The 23328-nt window shown below is 32.6% G+C and overlaps 1 protein-coding gene across 1 annotated transcript in view; it reads left to right on the top strand.

Annotated features, from left to right (window-relative positions):
* The window catches only part of LOC143232466 (uncharacterized), an 83725-nt gene that overhangs the window by 23218 nt on the left and 37179 nt on the right, over positions 1-23328 (top strand). Inside the window, 3 exon segments of the mRNA XM_076467967.1 lie at positions 5111-5310; positions 11254-11429; positions 17226-19474. Coding sequence (XP_076324082.1) covers positions 5111-5310; positions 11254-11429; positions 17226-19474 — 2625 coding nt within the window.

Below are 23328 nucleotides of genomic sequence, written 5' to 3'. Positions count from 1 at the left end.
AAACAGAAACTGGTAAGGGAAACTGGGGTTGAAGTAAGCACCTCTACAGTTACGAACATGTTACGCTCTTCTGGGTTCAAAGCATGCAGTTCTCGTAGAACTCCGTATTTAAAGCCTGTTCATTTAGAAGCACGATTGAGGTATGCAAGAAAGCATGTAGATAAACCATTTACCTATTGGAAGAGTATTCTTTGGTCAGACGAGACTAAAATCGAGCTTTTCAGCCACAATGATGTTTGCAATATTTTCCGTAAGAATGGGGAAATGATGTCTTCCAAAGTACACCGTCCCTACAGTTGAACACGGAGGTGGCATGATCATGCTATGGGGTTCCTTCAGCTCTTCTGGTGTAGGCAGCCTTTACATCGTCAACAGAATCATGAAAAAAAGAAGAGTACGTTGATATATTAGGCACTTATATCAAGAATGATGCTCGGAACTTGCGGCTTGGGCATCATTGGATCTTCCAGCACAACAATGACCCTAAGCACTCATCAAAATATGTGCAATCCTGGTTGCAGAGGAACCATATAAGGGTTCTGGAGTGGCCATCGCAGTCACCTGATCTCAACCCAATTGAAAACGTTTGGCATGAGTTGAAGACCAGAGTTCACCAGTGTCATCTGAAAAACTTGCAAGAGTTGGAGGCCTTTTGTAAAGAAGAATGGAAGAAAATACCAGTCGAGTACTGTTAAAGGATCATGGAGGGCAATGAGGAGAGATTGTGCCAAGTAATTCACCTGAAAGGCTATACAACTGACCATTAAAGTAGACGCACGAACGCTTTCTGCCCCTATGTTTGGTTATTTGTTTATAAACAGTTTAATTGTCATTCAGTTTACATAAACATATATGTAGATGTGTGTTAGTATAATATTTATAATATACTATACTTTCATTATCCTAATCATGATATGTTTTAAGTTATGAGGAAAAAACTACTCACAACGCAGGGGTACAAACACTTTCTGTTGTAACTGTAATAGGTAGTAGCTGCTGTTTACTGGTTACTGTTTGTTTGTTTGGTCAACAGTTTTAAATTAGGGGCAGTTATGCCTAGTCATTTAGTCTATGTGTAGCATAAGGTGTAGTACAGGCTGAAAACACTAAATACCAAATATAATTGCATTTTTGCAAAATAACAAAACAATAACATTAATAATAATAATATTTCCAAGTACAAAAATTAGATGCTGTTATTAACATTATAAATAACTTTTATGAATATTTAATATCGGTATATAATTTAAAAATATCATAGAAAAATAACTAACCATATATCAGGGCTCAACATTTGTATGAGAGATTGTTTGATAGGCTGTATTGGTTGTCTGATATAAACAATATAGACCCTCAAAAAAGTTTCATTTCCAACAATTTTGATGTATGAAGACACAGTTACAAGAGATTTTGTGCTTTTGTATCATATTTATTTCCAAAAAAGTACAGTTAATGTCTATTTGGAAGTTTCATTCCATTGGAAAAAATAGGTCCAAACCATGTTAATGTTACATTGTATCTTAAGGAAACAAACAGTCAATGACCTGTAAAATGTGAAAACAGAACAGTGATCCTAGCCAGTCACAGTCAGGTGTTTTTACTCTAACCAGCTAGGCCTGCCTGTCAAGTATAGTGAAGTATAGCCTGTGGTAAGACTAGACTTGCTTTGGAACTCTCATGTATACCACTATACTATAATACATACACAATTCCTGTGCACTATGCGTGTGCACACACACAACCACCACTTATGTAGTATCATTCATACACATAGTTTGTATTGATCTTTAAAGAAGAAAAGCTACTCAAACTCATTCTGTTTTGTACTGATCAGAAGTTTGATAAAATTTTATTTGCAACTATCACTGTTATATTCTGTTTAATTTTTAGGGAGTTTCCCTCTTCTCTCATGTTAGCTAGATCTACCATATTCCCTATACTGGATTGGTTGTGTCTAAGTTACCCTAAGGCCTGTAAGTGCATCATGAAAAGGGAGTTAATGTTTGAACTGTGATGATTAACAATGAAAATTCTGAATTTGTAACTTTGATTGTTTTAGATCATTCCAAGGGTTTATCAGTAAGAAGTTGAAAACAGTCATATTCATTTTATTGTTCTATGTATCTGTACTAGAAATTAATTTTACTAAATATTTGTGTTGTCAGCATTCATTTTTGTTGTGAAATTTTATGTTGCCATTATACATGTATACAAACCTTGTGCAATACAATGTGTGGTAATGCAACTACCTGAGCCATATACACTTTAGTGTGTTACCACTCATGCTCAGTTGAACTCCATAGATTTACATGCATAAAGCAGCACAAAGGCACAGCTTGTTCATGGTAGAAGATATAGTGACTAAATCAGCATTATTAGCCAATCACAAAAGTGAACTATTCTTAATGTTTCCAGCCCAATTTGGTAGATGGTACCAACAATTATCTTGCACAAAGTAAATCTTTCTTCAGCAAAAATAATGGACAAAAAGATAATGTTTTGAGTGATAAAATTTTCAAGTACGTAGTTAGGGAATTTACTTATGATTTTGGCAGAGGATTGGAATCAACATTACATGTGTAGTGTAGGCATGGATAAGTGTGGGATAGACTGTGATGCTGTTTGAATAAGGGTTTGTTCCAGGGCACTTGTTATCTGTCAGGCAACATGTTGGCTTAAGTTGGTTGTCTGAGGAAGTTTTTAGTCCTTTTGAATAACTATTAAAATCGAGCCTTGATATGTATAATACACACACACACACACACACACACACACACACACACACACACGTGTTTATGTGTATATGATATTAGCCATTCCCTAAATTTATTTACCTTTTTGGAAAAAAATTTGTTTGCTTGTTTGTATTTCAAATGTGAGGGCAAAAATAGTACCAGCCTAGATTTTTCTTTCTAAATATTATACCACAAGGTTTTGTTCTCAACTAAGTAGCCTGTTTTTCTTTTTATCTTGAAAAATATTCAAACTTCCTTATTTTCAAAGCATGCTTATGTTTAGATTCTCATGTCTAACTTAGGGTACATGAAAACAGTCCAACCAGCATGTCAAATACCAGTCAAAAATAAAAAATAAATAAATATAAATGAAGTTTTTTTTAGTGTTTTTGGCTTGTAGTCTTTGTTCTTTATTATTTGTATCCTGTCACTGCATTACTATGACATTTAGTGACAATAAAGTTGAGCAAAACCAAACTACAATCATTTTTATAAATAACTATTTTCTGGTCCATGTGACTTCATTCAATAATACCATGTTACCCACAGCTAGCTTTAAGTAGGACAGTTGCAATTCATACATTAACTATGGCTGCAAGCCACCATATCCCAAACTTTGTCATTGAGGTCTTCAGCCATGTGTTGGAATCTCTAAATGATAGTATTCTTGAATAAAATCACCTTTTAAAGCAGTCTTCCTGCAGATTCACCAACCATAATGTTCACCATATCCACTGCAGCTGGTAAAATCAGTTCTTCTATGATGGTGTAAGGCTTTTTACCTTTCTTGACTCTATATGCCACCTTGTAGGATGCAAGCAAAGCATTGCTTGGAATTGATGCTTGTTTGAAAAATGTACCTTTTTGTTCTTTCAATTCTTTAAATTTTCTGGTAAAATAATCACAGGATTTACTAGCCATTAAAGTATAATTAGTCTCTAAGTAACATTTTAGTTTACTTGGAAGCATGCACTCTGGAGCTAAAACATTTAGACACAATACACACTGTGGACACTCTTTGTGATTGACATTTACCAAAGTAAAACCAAAATCTAGATAACTATCATCAAATTTTCAATATTTCCATTTCTTCACAACTTTATCACTGGTCTGTGATTTGCCATTCTCTTTTTCACTCCCACACTTCTTATTAATGATCAAAATCTTTTCATTTTTATGCACAAGGACTAAAATTCAACAAAATAATTCATGAACTTTGCTAGACCTTGCAGATGCATGACCACAACACCCTTCAGTTATTTTGATTACTGAGAGACCAGGAGAATTGACAGGTATTTATATACAAAATCTAAGAAATAAGAAAGATCGAGATATTACTAGCATAGCTGAAAGTACAAGTAAACAAAACCATATCTCAAACATTTGAGGACATCATTGAAAGGAATGCAGCAGGATCTAATGTTAAAACTGTGAATTGCCTCGAGCTGGTAGTTCACTTGAAGTCCAGCAGATGTTGATATTGCTGTGTTTCCCTCGAAAAATTGGAATATCCCACTGCAACCCTGTGAGTTCATCAGTTAGGGAAACACTGCTCTAAGCAATACTCAAGAGTTTGTATTTACAATTCCTAATCCAGTTGTAAATCAGTATGAATCTTATATTCTTTTCTTGGCTTAATAATGTTCTACACTTAATTTTGAACATATGGATACTTTAATTGGTAAGCTTAGATAAATAATTATTTTAACATGAAAATAAAATCTTGAGTTATTTGACAGTTTAAATTAAGCCTTAATTGTTGTAAAATCTTCATCTTTGATCATGCTTTCATACCATATCCAGTCTGTGCAAAGATAATGAATTCATTTATTTCTTAAGTATCACTTGTTACATGCTATGATTACTTTGATGGTGTAATTTCAAATAGTCTTGTAGATACAAAATTGCATTAACCATCACTCTTGTGCTTGTGCCTTCTCACTGAACTGAATAACTTTTACTGAATCACAGAACTAACTTAATAACTCGTTACTTCACCAATTCTCACATTTTTAATGTACACGCACCTATATCACAACATTTCTAGGTAATTACATCATTATCATTAGCTCCTTCTAGCAAACATCTAAATTAAAGTATAAAAAATAAAACATATAATAGTATGTTTCTTTAACTTTAACATTTCTATGCAAAGCAGTGATGTATTGTTTTTTTTTCTTGAATAAGGGTAACTGAATTGTTTTGTTAATTCAGTATTCTTCTGAGCACATATGGAATTTCAAGTGTTGTATTATTCTTAAAATATGTTGTTCAGAACTAGTGGTTACATTTTATTTTGTCCAATAGTCAGGATGACTTGTATTATGTGCTACCTTATTATAAAATATAACACATATTTTTCTCTTTTTGGATAGAGATTACTTGAAATGCAATTTGATACAAATTCAAAATTTAAAACTGGTATAAATCAGCAAGATGCATCCAATTTGAGGTTATTACCTGTTGGGAGAGATGTCAAAGGTCTCATGTATTGGTATCAAGTTGATGAAGAACTAAATCTAAGAATATATAGTGAAGAAGCTGAAAATGAACGCTCCTGGAAATTACTGTGCAAGTAAGGCAGATATATAACTAGTATTTAACCAAAATGTTTAAAACTTTTATTGTTTAATTGCATTTTGTTAATGATACATATCAGATTATTTTACTTCTGATTTACTATTACAAGAATTATGTTTGAATTTTCTAAACTTTGCATAGAAATTTTGGCCTTTAAATGAGGTAATCAGTAGAATGTTCTTAACTTCAAGCAGGTACTATCCATTTGTTTTCAAATACTGATAGAAACAATGAAAACTGTATGATGTTTACTGAATTTATTGCTGTTTTTCATTTGTTCTTATGATAAAGGTTACAAGTTATTGTATTATATGAAATTAGTATCATAACAGAAAAGACAGCAACACTTTGCTGTTTGAAAGAAACATATAAAACATGTAATGATAAAAAGAACAAAATATAAGCAAAATAAGTAGAATCTGTTAAGACATCCATCTAAACTGAGTTATGAAGTCACTCAATATAATGAAAATAAATGTTGTGGAACAACATAGAAAGTGCAATTTAAGTTAAGTAATTGAAATTATTTAATAATTTTGATCTGTTTTTCTTTATATCTGTGTAATTACTTATTTATAAGACTGTAAGATCCATGTTATTTTTTAATATATATATGGGTACACACCCACATACATATATAAAATGACAGAAGTACAACATTTCTTTTATTGGACTAATGGAAATAGCAAGAAACATACACATGTCCTTTGCCATGCAGATCTTCAAAGTATATTCAGATACAGATTTTATTTTGTTGGCTTCACATGGATGGCTTGATGGCTTGCATGCATACTAAATATGGGCAATCAGAGCTCAGGAAATGTGCTACAGGAAGGGAGAAGAATATAGCCGCAGCACACAAGCATTTCATCAAGAATACTGTGTTACATGTGGCAGTAAAAGTAATTTTTGTTTGTCTTAGGCAAACATAATAAATATTTAAATGGCTGCAGAATTCAAATTATTCATTCTTCTGATTATTCATTAAAATTTGATATTTGAGAGATCCACCTATTTTTTTCAACCAACTTTTCATAAATTGATTTATGCCAATTTATTACAAAATTACACACACACACACACACACACACACACACACACACACACACATGTATCATAATTATCTATATTACATCAAAGGTGTACTGGCAATTACTCAGCTCTACATAGCCTTAAAGATAATTATGTAAAAATACAACATTTGTATTTGGAATGTATGTGTCACCAAATATATAATCATGCCACTGTAACAAAAATTTCTGTGGCCTTTAACACTCAATAGCATCAAGAATATACTGTTTGTAAGGCAGAATCAAAACAACAGATGCACAAATAGGAAGAAACCTACAGATTCAGTAAGGGGTTACGAGGTGGATGCTTGAAATCACAATGTGCCAGACCTAAGTACCATTCACCATCTACAACTAGTTGTGGTATGACAGTTAACCCTAAAGACATACAAAACTTATTTCATTAATCAAACTAATTTCTTTCAAAAATTATGTCACGGAACCTCTACTCTTTTATCAAAAATACTTGTTTAGGACACCTGCAGCTCTTGTAACACAGACTTGTTAATGATTCAGTCTTGTATCATTTAAAAGTTGGAATTTTCTTGAGAAAATATTTTTCATATTGTTGATGTCTGTAATATATGATATTGCAAGTCCTTTTATTGTCCTCCACTAGGACAGTAGTAAGTCTAGATTTGCAATGCTAAAATCAGAGGTTTCATTCTTCTTGGTGAACACAACATAGCCCAATGTGGCTTTACTATAAGGAAAACACAAGAAACAGTACTTTTACTATATAAGTAATACCTTTTTTTTAGGAATCCTTTCAAAGCAAGCAACTTGTTTAACAGTGGTATGCTTTTCTAAATAATTATAAGTGCTAGCGAAAATGCTGTTCAGTGGGTTGTTGTTTGTATTGGTAATTACACTAGTATGGGTATTGATACTTTTATTGATAAGCAGAGAACAATATTTCAACCTTCCTAGGTCATCTTCAGATTTCTGTTTTGAGATACATTTTAATTTCAAGCAGGCTTCTTGTCATCAAGAAATTATAGTATTCATACTCCATTGAAAAACATTTACGAAAATAATTTTTCTGTAAAGTACTGCATTGGAAGAGTGTTTTGGAATGTGGTGATAGAAAATGTGATGTTTTTATGCATTAAAAGTGGTACCTTTTATTGACAAAAATAACTTTTTTCTAAGAACACTATTTTTTTATTGCTATATTTACAAATTACATCAACAATGATGTTATTAGAATCCTCAGATACACTTCTAGTGAAAGTTGTGTTCTTGCTGTGAGGAAAGTACTTTTATTTGAAATTATATTCTGTGATAAAGAAATGATTGTTATATGTACCATTGTTATTTTTCTAATTGTCTAAATATTGAGTACCCAAAGTGTGAAATTTTTATTGATCTTTGTGGTACCATTCACTAGATAACATCACATTGTATCTATTATTTTGGGCATGTACATGGAAACACACATACACACCATGTACATTATAATAATAAGTAGTTTTAATTAAAAGTTTGAGATGTCTGTAACTGATTTTTTATTTTTGTAGCAGTCATATTACTAGAAAGTCAGTTATAGACTTTGAAATTGTTGTTTTATAATTTGACAGAGATAACCATTTACAGAATATATTGATGTTATTTTAACATTGACTTTCTTACTTAGGTTACTTTAGGACATTATGGTCAACACTGATTACTCCAATTAACAATTATCATAGAAAAATCTGAAATTTTAGTTACATTACTACAAAACTAACATGTAGAAAGTTAATTTGTATCATACCATCGTTTTGAAAGTAAACACATTACTGAATCTAGTGTGGAGAATTTAAAATATTGTACTTGTTAACACAATGATATTATCTAAACAGACTTTCCACTTTTCTTTTTATTCATTTACTAATGGTTTTTAAACATTATATGATAACATTATAACTGTAAGAAAGTTGTATTTTAGAAAATAATTGATGTTGTTTTGACTTTAAATGTAAGCTACATTAAGAATATAAAAAATGCAGCTTTCAGTTATTTAAGCACTCATTTACTTAGATAAAATAACTTATGATTATTCATTTTCCTTGGTTTGTTATGAAACAGTTGAGTAACTGTTTAGTTATAAAAAAACATTTAAAACTCCAACATTGTTGCAAATATGCTTATAACACTATGTAACACATATTTTATTCCTGGATAGTATGTGTTATTTATTAATTGCTTATGTTGTAAAATTACAGAAAATGGTCATTATTCCCTTCAAACTTTGCTTTTGTGATCTGAATAATGAAAGTTAGAAATTAACCTATCTTCTATGTAAAAATGGGCAAATTTGCACATTTTCATTTACATAAGGTTGGAATAAAACAACATATGATTCAAGACTTACATGTATTTATACTAAAGTTATACAGAAATGAAGAAAAATGTTTAGAAGTGAGTAGTTTTTCGAGATTTGTGACTGTAATGTAAATCACTTTCACGTATCAGCTCCCAAACATAGTCTCCAATTGTGTTTTTGTTATATGCCCCCAGGTCACAAAAGCAAAATTTGAAGAGAAAAATAGGTCTTTTCCATTTACTTTAGGCATAAGCAATTGGGAAATAACACTTTCTGCCCAGGAACAAGAAAAAGTAAAAATTGTGTTTCATAGTGTAATCATATAAAACAGTATTGAATTTTCCAGAATAATAAGTATGGAAAAATGTACATCAAATTGTTGCAGTAGGTGGCTGATAAATAAATCTTTTGTTGTTTTGAATGTTAAACAATGCTGTTGCATTTCTTTCAAGAATATAAATTCATATTCAAGTTTAGGATTAAAAAAATGACTTGATTTTAAATTATTGTACCTCAAGTCTGTAGGTGGGATTTCCTCTGACTTTACGTATTTTTTCACAACTTGATGAAATTTTTGAAGCATAATTTTGAAGTACGTTTTATAAACTGATTAATTATACATTAGCAATTTTTTTCTTTTTTTAATTTCCTGACATGTACTTAGAGAAAATGAAAATGCCTATTTCTATTTCTGCATATCTGCAAATAATTTTTTTGTGTAAGCAAAACAACCTAATTATCAGTTTATTTTTGCCAATTTCAAAGAAAAACTGCTAAGAACTTATCCCTCCTTGAGAATATAAAATCCATTTCTTGATTTTCTTGAATTTATTTTAATGTTTGTACAGGCCTTGTTTGAAACCTTGCTATGGTACCTCATCAAGTGGTTTGATCATTTATTCATGAAACAACTTTGGAAAAAGTTATAAAGAAATTTTAATGTAATTCAATAGAGCAAAAATTTGAGTGTTTTAGTTTATGCAAACAGTATTTTCAGAACCTTTTAGTTTGTAAATTGTAAAAATATTTGTGTGTTAAATTATCTCTCTCTGAAAGCTACAGATTTTTGTTTTTTCCAATGGAAAGACAGTAGATAACTTGTCAAGATTGTTATAAGGCTTAGAGACAGGTTGGATGGTAAATTGCAAAGTTTACTGCAAGTTTGACAAAGTAGCAAATGTAAAAGGTTTTGTCATCATTATTCGGTTCAATTTACTTACATAGAAAAGAACATGTATGCAGGTGATTTCCAACCTGTTTTTCTCTGATGAAACCTTAACCTACTTAATTTGATAGAGGATTTATTTTTTTGTCAGGACACACTAGTGTTTTGAAAACACTGATGTATATAGTATAAAACCAAGAAGCCATGTAAATGTAAATTGATTAAGACTAAATACACGTCTCTCATTATTGTATGGTTCTTTTATTTAGAATTACTCTTTTACAGATACATGGTAGTTTTGCTGAGTTATAAATTTTGTAAACATGAATTGTTTGGAATTTTTATTATGTTTATAAAAAAAATGATGTCATTTAATCACATAGGTTTAATTAACTTTTCTGTTTATCCTATTCAAACAACATACATTAACAAATTGGCTAAGTGGCTACTTAATTAATTCTAACTACAACCAAGAGACATTTTAAATAAAAATATTACTACCATTATCTGTGATAGTAAAACATGTTTTCATTATTTACTTGATTCACATTTTATTCACTTAGTAGTAAATGGCTAGATTACCTTTAAAATAATTTATGTAAAACACCACTTTTTAAGAGGAAAACATGTTTTTTTTTTGGAAATATGGTAATATCATGAGAGAAAAATGCAGTGTTTGAAAAAGTTATGAAGCTAGCATATACCTTTTTTTTTTCCATGTAATTGATGAATGAGCTTGTTGATTTATTAGTTATCAACTATTATTAATTTCCTAGATATTAGAGTGATGTCTATTTTGCCTGTTGGTTTTCAATTTTTGAAATGTTTAAATGTCCCACAAATATTATAATACACAAGTTCTAGTTAAAAATATTATACATGTATCCTGCATGCTCCATATTGTAATGCTCCAAAAGTAATTATTACAGTTTACTCACTGTTATTGAATGTTAACTTTATTCATAACATCATAATACCATATTATTCAAATAATTTTGATAATTAATTTAGTAAAAATATAAAAGTCTGTTTTGCAATTTGAATTTGAGCAAAGTGTTTTATGGATTATTTTTTACAGTTTTTTGTTAGGGGGGTCTTAAACATTGATAGTTTAAGAGTTTTTCTACATTTAAATGTGTCAAGAGAAATTATTTAAAAACTGTTGCAATGAGCCATTTAGCCCTGATCTTTTTGAAACTGCTGGACATACTTATTAAGTGTATATCATGAAATTAAATTACATATATTAGTGAAAATGATATAATTTAGACCATTGTTTACAGTAGAAATGTATCAGTTATTCACTCACAGTAGAATATCATATTAACCTTCTGCTTTCAATGGTCTTTATTTATTTAGTTTAAATATATATTCATAAATTTATTGTTTTGTCAGAACACGACATGACCTAGCTACTTTACTGAGCTCACTTGAAGCTTGCGGACTCCAGTATGTAAAAGATGAATCCTCATCAGTCTGTAGCGAAAATGGAGACAGTAGCATTACAGAACTAAGTAACAAAGAAAAGAAGCCTATTAAAGAAGAACCTATGGAAAATAGTGTAAAGCAAGGTATATTTTACTAATACTGTTTTGTATATATAGTATTATTTGAAGAAAATATTTACATTAACATTTTCTTATATTTTGATATTTCTAACCTAATGTTTATTTTATATTAACTTATCTAAACATTATTGCACATGTACAGTGAAGCGTATATCTGTCTGTGGTGACAATGAACAATATTTTTGACATTTTTTTTTGTGTTGGTTGGCATATATTATCAAAAACTTATTACAAACTATACAAACTTAAATTGCAAACTTTTTTGTTGTTGCATTAATTTGATATGTTCTGATTTCACATTTTTTGTTATTCATCTCAATTTGCACTTTTTTAGAAATACTGTTAGCCTTATATTATAATAATATTGAACATATTATTATGATATATTCATTTGGGGGTATACTAAATGCTGTAACCAGTGACTTGGATACCTCTTCCCTAACCACACTTGGTTTTTCATTAGTACATTCATGGGTGTTGTTTAACATTCAGTTTACCAATGAAAACAAAATTATACATCATATACACTTACAGCAACCAAACTCACTTATTAGACTGATATGTTATTGTTCTTCGTAGGTAGTAAATCATGTGCAATTGATATAGGAGTATTTTATTGAATTAAAATCAGCTCGGTATGGCCAGATGGCTTGAGCACTTGCTCACAATCTGTAGATTGTGGGTTTGAATTCCTGTCCTACCAAATATGGTTGCCCTTTTATCTTTGAGGGCATTATAATGAGATGGATCTTTCTTAGTATCTATTGATAAAAGAGTTGTCCAAGAGTTGGAGATATATGATGATGACTGTCTGCCTTTTCTGTACACTTTTATTCTTGAATTAGGGATGGTTAGCTCACATAACCCTCATGTAGCATTGCATGAAATTCAAAAAACACTAAAACAGTTAAAATTACTCAATTCTCAACTTGTGAAAGTACTACATCATGTCAATGTAATGCTCTTCAACTCTTGGAAATATTTCCTTGTTCAGCTCTGCCTTTTTGATACACTCTTACTTTATCTCACATAAAGCTGCCTCAATCTTCTTTCTGCTCTCTAAGCATTGCTGAAACACTTTCATGATCAGTGCATCAATCTCTGTACCCTCTGAATTTTGCACCATTTCTGAACACATACATATCATGTCACTACTCTCCACCAATAGTATTGCACTATATTAACTCAGCTAGCTCCCTCTGCTGTTCCCACTCAATCATCTCTTTCTCATTGGGTGCTACATTGTTTAGAAATGTGTTTTTCACATGTGACTACAGTTTCTGATTGGCCTTTATTGCTGTTTATAATCTTTTTTTTTCACATTTTTTTCAGTATTTTTGTGTGTGTGTTTGAACCCAGTTGTTTCAACAATTTTGCTTTTGAATTTGTTTACTGTTGCTGAATTCTAAGTGTACTTAGTATGAATTTGAAGTTTAATGTGCTGGAAATTGATATTTCTGTGGGTTTTAGCTGGACTTTATCTGCAGAGAAAGTACAGGCCTTAATTCACAGAGAGCTGTAGTCATATATTTGACAATGATTTATTCTCCTTTTCAATCTGAACATGTTTCCAAGGGAAAAGACCATCAGGGTTAATAACATTTGGACTGTATTATTTTGGTCACTAACAATCTATAAATTAATCAGACATTTTACCTGCTTCATCTATCACCTATGATGCTTCCTCTTCACCCACCATACAGGGATCATGCACAGATTTTTTTTACCATTTTTAGGTGTCAGTATGCCCTATTACCCTCAGATTCATTTTTGGATTCTAAGCAGTTGTATCTTCTACTTCCCATTTGGGGTTCATATCCAAGGACTTTGTTTCATTTTAATCAACCCGATTTCTCAAGGATTTGTCTTTCCCTTTTATGTTACTGTTCTTCCATCTAATTATTGTCTGAAGCTTTTGGGCACTCCCTTGAAATTCTTTCAGATGAGCTCAGGCATTTCTTTGGTCCACTTTGGCTTATTTATTCACCTCCTTTTCTTTCCTTGTTGATTCTACACATGTTCATTCCTTTTACTGAGGATAGTTCTGTCAGTTCCTTTCATTTACGTTTTTATTTTCAGCAACTCACATTTTAACTACTTATGATGAGATTTCATTCTGTGGCAAGTATTGCCTGGTCAGGTATACTCATAATTATATACACTTAGTGACAAGAATGTAAAGCTAGTTTCCCTTTTACCATTTCTTCAGGATGTTTTTTTCCAGGTGGACATCTGTTGATTGGAGCACTTATACAGACCCCCCTTTTAATACAAGGTTCAGGATGACACCAGCCTATTCCTATGGATGTTTGCAGTAATAGGACCCTTGTCTCATTACTTGTGGCTGTAGGAGGTTCCTTTCTTGATATTATCTTGTAATTTGGAGGCCATTGATTACTTTATAATACTGGAAACAGGACATAACTACACAGTTCCTAATGGTTGCTCTGTGTCCTTCTTGTAATTTTAGATGTAGCATGTCTTTTTCTTGCATTTACAGTTGAATGATTTATGATTTCTGCTCATAATAGCAGTTACAGATCCTTATTGTTGATTTGAGGCAATGCCATGACCCTGTAATGCCAGGTTTGTTTCTTGGTACTTCGGCTGAAAGCTAACCTTATAATTCTGGTTGCTTGAAATGTGACATTCTGTTTACTTACAAATGGGGTTGATATGTATATATATATATATAACACATTATGTATTTAAAAATGGCTGGTATGGGTAGAGAAAGCACTAATAGAGCAGTGAACAAGGTTTTGATCTTCTTTGGTCATCATGAGGTTCACAAAGAAATAAAGGGTTACTGACTGGTAGCTGACCACATGTTTGAAGGTGGTTATGTACTTGAGTGTAGGAATGTAGAGGGCGAGCTTATATGTTGGATTATATTTATAAATATAGGTATAAAGGTCTTCCTTTGTATTGGTTTATTTTGGGCTTGATTTGTTGTATAAGTAAGGCTTTTTTAATTTTGCATTTGTTTCTGTTTGTTTATTTAGTATTTGGTTGTTTTCCCTGGTTGATTTGCAGTGTTCGAAAATGTCTGAAGGTGACTTTTTATGTTCTTTGTATCTGGTTTCCATTTTTCTACTTGTTTTTACAATATAGAAGTCGTGTCAGTTATCTCATTGTATTTTATAAATAATGTTGGTGTTGTGTTTGTCAGTGTAGTTTTTACATAATATAAACCAAATTTTTGTGCCTGGTTTTTGGATAAATTTGGTATTAACTGGAATGTCATATTTTGTTCCTATTTTTTGCCAAATGTTGGTTGTTTTTCTACTGATGTTGGGAATAGAAAGTGTGCGGCCGTATATGGTTTCATGATTTTTTAAATTGTGGGGTATATTTACTTTTGTTGTTAGTTTATTTTGCTTTTTGTCTAGGAGTGTGCGTATAATGTTTTCTGCAGTTTGTGGAGGAAACTTATTGATGTTGATGAAGATTGTTTTATTTTGTCTAATTTGTCATTAATTTTATCTGGTAAGCATAGTTTTATGGCTGTGTTTATTTGGTTTCTTAGTATGTTGAGTTTTTGTTTTATTTATATGCTCAGCTCCAAGAAATGTATAGTCCAGTATGGGTGATTTTTCAGTGGATTCCTGTTTTAAATTGTGTATCGGTTCTTGTAATTTTGAGGTTAAGAAATGATATTTGATTGCTTTCTTCCTGTTCACATGTGAAGTTAATGTTGGGATGTATAAAGTTAATGTGATTGAAAAAATTAAGTGTGAATCCTGCAATTGTGTCATCTACATATCTGTACCAGTATAGTGGTGGATGTAATGCTGTGTTAATTGCTTGTTTTTCAACTTGTGTAATAAAAATATTAGCTAGAACTGGTGATGCTGGATTGTCCATGCTTAGGCCATTTGTTTGTATATTGTTGTGGTGATTTAACTGCCTTCAAACATGTGGTCAGCTACTGGTCAATAACCCTTTATTTCTTTGTGAACCTGACGATGACCGAAGAAGGTCGAAACGTTGTTCGCTCCTCTGCTAGTGCTTTCTGAAACCACATCAGCCAACTTTAAATATATAATTTTCTCTACAAGTGGGTTTTCTTGTCATTACAGATTATGTATAACACAGTCCACATGCTCTGTTCTATGTGTTTATGCTACAATATATTTCTTTTTATCCTTGTTAAACCTAAGCCTTTCAATGGTGAGGACAAGTTATGAATCATCACCTCTCCAGTTAATCGGGATTGCACCTCTCAGTATACACTGAACTTGTGCACATTTTTTCCACCTGTATTAAATTCATTTCCTACATCGAAGGCAAAGAGCATATCTGTTCCAGAAGTAGTGCAGCTTCCCAAAAGTGAGGTTTGTTTTCATATTGGAGCATATTCTGGATATTCACTTTCAATTTGGTTTCACTTTTCTGTGCCTTTGCAATGTGGGATTCTAGTTTTGTGTGTGAAATGGTAAAACCATATCAAAAGTTTTTTGTTTTTTTTCACACTGAAAATGTATCTCTCATACATAGTTTTACATACTTCCCATCCTTCTCCACTGACGGTGTTCTTATTTTGGAGCCTGCCATTCCTGAAAGTGAAGTTTAAATTAGAATGAAACTTAGGAAGTTAGCTGTGCTAACATAGATGGAGAGTAATCTCATGATACATACATCTTCAGAAATGGTGTAAAATTGATGGAGTGTATAAATTGGTTCACTAATCACAAAAGTTTTCAGCAATGCTTAGAGGGCAGAAGACAGTTAGATAGTTCTGTGTAAGAATAATTACCTGTTGGAAATACATTTTTAGTGTCAGAAAAATGCTAACTTTTTTGACAAGATTTTATATGAGGGCTCCAAGCTTGTATTCCCATCCATTACCCATTTTTGAGGTGAAAGGTAGAGGATTCTCTTCCTACCACTAACCTGATGTACAGTTCCAGAAGTTACCAGGTTTTGGTTGAATTCAAACTCCTATTAATAGTTTGTCACATCCGAGACACGTATCACCTAGTGTTCCCTTTTTTGCTGATAATATTTTGGGACCCTCCATGTTTCTGCTGTGTAAGATGAGGAGTATACAGGTTCAGAAGTGATGAGGTTTTCTACTCATGATGTTTTTCATTCCTTACCACACCACATCATTTTTCATTGGGCATTTTCTAAATGAGCATCATATTTTCAGAGGCAGTGTGGGATTCTAGCTTTTAGTGATATTGTATTGACAGTTAACATTTTCCTAAACTGAGAATGTGTTTCTTAGTAGATACTTGCCTCCTTTCACATTTCCTACTCATCCTCCCCACTTTTGGTGTGTTGATTAACTTTATCATGGTGAATTTCAAAGTGATTAACAGGTGTATTATTAGATAGGGCACTAGTTACAATTGGGGTAGTGTTTCACTTCTATCAGTGGAAGGTGCTGCATGATTGCAAATTGATATATAGAAAGACATGGTAGTTACATGGATCGTGATGAGTGAAAGGTTTGTGCTAGTAAAAGATGGTATTAACCAAGAACGTTTTTTGTAATAGTAGGTAAATAACTGTTTGGAAATACATATTCAATTAAAAAAATGTTAACTTTATGGAAGAGCATATGTTGTACATGCAGGTAAATGTTAAATTAAAAAGAAGTAATTCATTTATATCTTCAATTAATATGTCTACCATGTAATTTTGCTATTAAATGTTTTTTTTCCAATTTTTTGAAAAATGTTACACTTCACTGTTAAAAATATCAAATTTAAGTATGTGTATGTATTTGTTTATACTAAAATTGCTTCATCAAATTAAGAATTTTCTTTTATATCTTTATAATTTTATTAGAAACCTCCAGTATTAATAACAAAGAAGACATAAAGCCTCAAGTCTTAGATTTGAGCACTACCATTGCTGCAAAATCTGAGAATACTACCTTGGAAAGTGAAGAAAAACTTTCCTTAGAAATACCAGTTAGTACTGGGATAACTATAAAACCTTCTGATATTAAAACTGTGTCAGAAAGTCAACCTATGGACATTGTAGTTTCCTCTAACCAAGAAAGTCCAGAGCTCTCACAAACTCAGAATAATGTCAAAACAGAAGAAAGTCCAGTTACTGAACCAGGAAACTCTCTGGTCATTGACAGATCATCTCACAGTGACATAAATACTAAAACTGCAGAGAAAGAGCTTGGTCATTTAAAATGCCAATCTGCTGAACAAATGCAACCTCTCGATCTGTCCAGGGAAAATAATGTAGAAAAGAATATTCAAAGTGTATTGATAAAAGAAGATATGTGTAAGTTATCTCATAGACAAGTTCAAAAGCAGAATAAGGAAGAACTGTTGAGTGCGCATGGTGGAGTGTCAGTGACAACTGTTAACATGAGTTCATCTAAATCACCACACACAACAGAAGTATCAAATCACATTAGTAATGCTGATGTATTAAATAGTTTAGTTGTTGAAGATAGCCTCTGTAGTAAAATCTCTGATGCTAGAGAATTTAAACATAAAATTTACTACAAAAAGCTAGATACATGTGAAAAACCTGAACTGAATTTAGACAAATTATCAGAAAATACAAATTCTGATAAAGAATCTGTTAGTCAAGAAAAAGAAATAAAGGCCATTACAGAAAGTCATTTATCATTAGACCCTGCAAAAATTGATGAAAGCTTAACAAATGTACCTGATGCAAATCAAAAATTGAACAAAGAAGAAAACAATAAAAAAATTGATTTGTCTTCCTCCACAAATGATAACAGACACAACATAAGCAAGCTAGATGTTCCTGGTTGCATATCAGGAGAAAATCTTACTGCTTCAGAAGTTGCAAAAGCTACTAAAGAAACCAATGTAAACCATGTTGCCAAAGCAGAAAAGTCCAACAATGACCAAGCTGATATAAAAAGTGAGCATTCTGAACAAACCAAAATAAAATTTTCCCAAGAAGTTAACAAGCCTTCTCTTTTAACTGAGACAGATTTGGAAAAAGATGTATGTACATCTCAATTGGTGAATAATGAAAACATTTTACAAGACAAAACTGATAAGTTAACTAGTAGTAAAAACCCTTGTGCAGTCAATTGTAACAGTGCAAATGAAACATCTACAACAATTCAAGAGGTTCAGACAGACAGTAATGAAGTAGATACCATCAAATTAAATACAGCACCTTCTCTAACTGTAAAAGAAGTAGATGGAATACAAGATCTTCAAGGTAGCAAAACTAAAGAAAGTGATAGTAACAAACAAAGTAAAATTAGCACTGATAGCTCGTTAGTGTTTGAAACTGTTCAAGATTCTCAGAGTGATGAAAATCAAATAAATGATAATAAGACAGTGAATAAGGCTGAAAGCAATAGTACAAAAGAACGTGAAGATTCAGTAAAGAAAGAACAGACTGAAAGCTTGTCACCTCCAAAGAAATTTGATGAGCAAACAAAATCACATGAAACTGTTTCAGTTTCTGTAGAATCAGCTGAAGTCTCTACTTTAGAAAACAAAACTCTGGATGTAGAAGAAACGGTGGAGAAACGTAAAAATGTATCAAAGACAAAAAAGAAAAAATCTGTTAGAGGAAGAAAGCTTAGAAGTAGAAAATGTAATAACATGAAGAAACCTGCACATAAGATTCCTGATAAAGTTATTGAAAAGGAAAGTGGTGGAGACTCAGAGTCTGTTGAATCTGAGAATAATCAAAAGAATATTAGTTGCAGTGCAAAAAAAGGAGAGGAGGCAAGCCTCACTATTCCGAAAGAAGTAATTCTTGCTGCAGGGAAAAATCCAAGAAGAGGACGTAGTAGATCACGAGGTAGGGGTAGGGGCCGGGGTAGAGGTCGTCAAGTTACTAGAAAAGGAAGTGTAACAGCACCATCAAACAGTGGAGCACTAAAGAGAGGTAGAGGGCGAGGGCCAAAAGTTTTCAATGGGTCTGATGGCAGTGATTCTCCAAACCTCCATATCAAACGTAGTCGCCGCATTCAAGAGCAGCAACAGAAAAAACTCTCCGAACTTGCAGAAGCACTAGAAAGAGAGCAAAGACATTTGGAAGAATTAGCTAAAAAGAAAGTAGCAACTACTAAGGAAAAGGTAATGAATAGTTTGTTGTTTTTTTTCTAAGTGAGGAATTTAATCAAGAAAAATAGAAATAAGTCATGAAAATACTGTTTTAATTAATTACAAATTATTTTAAGTTATTATAGCATAACAATTTCTTATTCATATATAACAGTGCTCTAACTTATCTATTCATGTAAAAAAATAAATGTTTTATGTTCCCAAACCAAATTATTATCATTTCATAACTTTATACTGACTTTATCAAATGTATGCATCCTGGTTCAAAACTATTATGTTAAGGATATTGTCACAGTTGTTTGTTTTCTAGGAAGATATATTTTTAAAAACTTATTTTTCCTATGAATTTTAAAACATGATTATAAATGTTCATACAAAATTCAAAAATCTGAGCTTATCCAAAAATTTATAATAGGAAATTGAAACTTTTCACACACACACACACACACACACACACACACACACACACACACACACACACACACACACAAGCATTATAGACATGTCATGGTTTTGGTACATGTATATCCATGAAATCCCTCAGTTTGTTGCTATGCACTTTAGACATCTGATAACTAGCCATGTGAACTGAAGAGCAATAGGTAAATCAGTTTATGCTGTATATATAGTGGTTTCTTGTTTCATTTGACACATGAAAGTGACTTGCAGGGTTGAACTACTGTATATTGTTCATGAATAATAAAACAAGTATAGAACTTCCACCAATAATTTCCCATTTTATATAAACTTCAAACTGTGACCCTTTCTTCTGCTATATGATTCTGCAATTGACACTGATTTCTGGCTTAATGGTAGTGGATTTGTGACATTATAACCCATGATGCTAAACTGGTCAACACATCTCTTGAAGACATCATCCATAACACAAGCAAATGACTGTTTCCATTAATGCCCCAATTTATAGGGACCACAAAATGTGACCTTTTGTTTTATTCTATGCCTCTGCAAATGGCCCTGATTTTAGCTTAATGGATGATAATGTGTTCTCACTAAATTAATTTTGTCAATACATTATTTGCAGATTGACTAACTTCACTCACTTTTGTGAAGTATTTATGGAATACTCTTAGGAGATGAATGCATTCTGTAAAGTGACAAGAGAAACTAATGATCCATGGAAATAGCTCTTGCAAAGGAGTGGTCAGAGGTAAAACTGGTTTTTTCAACACTGAGTTCAAGCATTCACCATTGATATTGGGCTGATCTTGTTCACAGGGATCTGTATTTCATATAAAAGTAAAATGTTTGAGTTGTAAATATATAATGTCATTTCTGCTATGTTTTTTATGAGTTTATAACTGACAACCAATTATACTGCACAACAAAGTTTTTGCTTCTTGAACACTGTTGGGTGTTCCTTATAGATTTTTGGCTGCTGATCACAAAAATCACATCCAGATTTGCCCATCATGTACCATTTCATCAAAATCTTCAGTTTTGTCATCTTTTCTCTTATATTTGTGTTTTAAAAAAAATTTGTTTCTATAAGAGACCTATGAACAGTGTTTTGTGCAGTCTCGGCATGTCCAGGCATGAAATCAGGCCAGTTTGGAAGCTGTTCTGTGGAAGTATGTGGAAGCCAGTTTGACACTGTCTCAGTAGGCTATAAAAGTGGCTTGCATACACAAATGCTGCTCATTAGATTAATATAGACCTTATAGTGTGTACGTATTGTTTCAGAACATAGCATTGCCTCAGTAGCACTGTAACAAGTAAGTTAGATGTTATAGATGTTTTACAGAATGATTGGTGTCAGTCAGTATGTCTCATCAATGTCATAACAGCTGCAATACATTCTGTTATATTTTTGGGGAGTATACACTTGTTCATCAGAGTTGCTCAATGACTGCTCTTGTGAAGAAAGCATATCATCTGTACTTCTGCTGTAAAATTGGTGATCAAGACCAGGAATGGACACTTCACATTTGTTGTGCAACGTGCTGTCTGTCTGAGAGCTTGGCTCAGAAGCACTCAAAAGCCATTTGCTATCCAAATGATATGGTGCGAACAGAAAGATCATGTGACGGGCTGTTACTTCTATTTGACTAATATGTCTGGTTTCTTTGCTAAAAACAAGAAGTCAGTTGAATACCCTAATCTGCCTTCAGCAATGAGACCCGTGCCACATGACTACAGTTTTCCAATTCCAAAACCACCAGAGGAATGGACCTTAGACGAACCAGATGAAAAAACTGCAATGCATGGAACTGGCAGTGACATTGATCTGGATTTTGAACCGTGCTTCTCAGGCGATCCACATCTCATAACACAGTCAGAATTAAAATATCTGGTCATAGATTTGGGTCTGTCAGAAGCAAAAGTCGAATTGCTGGGTTCAAGACTGCAGGAATGGTGTTTGCTGTCACCGGGTACGACAATTTCTGTTTTTCAAAGCCGCCAAGATGATATAACCAAATTCTTTGCACAAGTTGACAGTCACTGTTTCTGCGTTGACATCGAAGGATTATTCTCTGCTTTGGATTGTAACCATGACCCACAAGAGTGGCATCTCTTTATTGATTCATCAATGTTAAGCCTCAAAGCTGTTCTGTTACACAATGACAATGTTCACCCTTCAATACCTGTTGGCTATGCAGCACACATGAAAGAAACCTATGGGAACATCGAAATGTTGCTGAAGCACATCCAGTACAGCACATACAACTGGAATATCTGTGGAGATCTGAAAGTCATTGCTCTGTTACTGGGACTGCAGCTCGGCTATATAAAGTACTGTTGTTTCATCTGTGAATGGGACAGTCGTGCCAAAGAGTCACATTATTCTAGACAGAGCTGGCCACTTCGTAAAAAGTTAGTTCCAGGACAAAAATATGTGATGCATGAACTGCTTGTTGACCTGGCAAAGATTTTTATGCCTCTTCTTCACATAACATTGGGAGTTATGAACAATTTCATAAAAGCAATGAACAAAGAAGGTGAAGGATTTTGTTACTTGACACAGATGCTCCCAAGAATAACTGACACCAAGATCAAAGAGGGCATTTTTGTTGGCCCTCAGATCAGACATGTTATGAGTGACAAGCAGTTCGATAATTGGGAGTTATGAAGAATTTCGTGAAAGCAATGAACAATGAAGGCAAAAGTTTTCGTTATTCAAGACAGATGTTCCCAAGAATCACTGACGCCAAGATCAAAGAGGGCATTTTTGTTGGCCCTCAGATCAGACATGTTATGAGTTACAAGCGGTTCAAAGATCTGTTAGTTGGGTCGGAAAAGATTGCCTGGAAAGCCTTCAAAGACGTTGTTGACAATTTTTTTGGCACTTACAGAGCCCCACATTACATTCAGCTGGTGAAGAAACTTCTCAAAGCATACAAAACAATGAAGTGCAACATATCACTCAAGATTCATTTTCTCCACATGCACTTGGACTTCTTCCCCGCAAATCTCGGTGCTGTCAGTGACAAACACGGTGAAAGGTTTAATCAGGACATTGCTACATTGGAAAAATGATATCAGTGCAACTGGAATCCATCAATGCTTGCTGACTACTGTTGGACACTGCAAGGTCCATTGAATACAAACAAAAATCAGGAGCAAAACACTTAATTATGTTGAACTTAATATAGTGTATTAGAAACATAAACTCAATTAAATATGTTATTGCCAGTAAACAGTTAACTGTTTGAGTTCCTACATGATGAAGCAAAACTAAGATTATATTTGTACATATCCACCAGGTACCTGTCGCAATCAGTGAAAACTTTTCAAAAAAAATTGTTGTGCATGTTACTTGCATTACAGATTGCATGATGGATTATTAGATGCCAAATTTGCCTTAAAATGAACTGGCTTGGAGATTGAAATTTTTTATAACAGTAGAT

This window comes from Tachypleus tridentatus, chromosome 1 (genome assembly GCF_004210375.1).
Source record: "Tachypleus tridentatus isolate NWPU-2018 chromosome 1, ASM421037v1, whole genome shotgun sequence".
Taxonomy (NCBI): domain Eukaryota; kingdom Metazoa; phylum Arthropoda; class Merostomata; order Xiphosura; family Limulidae; genus Tachypleus; species Tachypleus tridentatus.
Note: the sequence above shows the minus strand (reverse complement) of the source record. Positions and strands in the feature narration are given on the sequence as shown.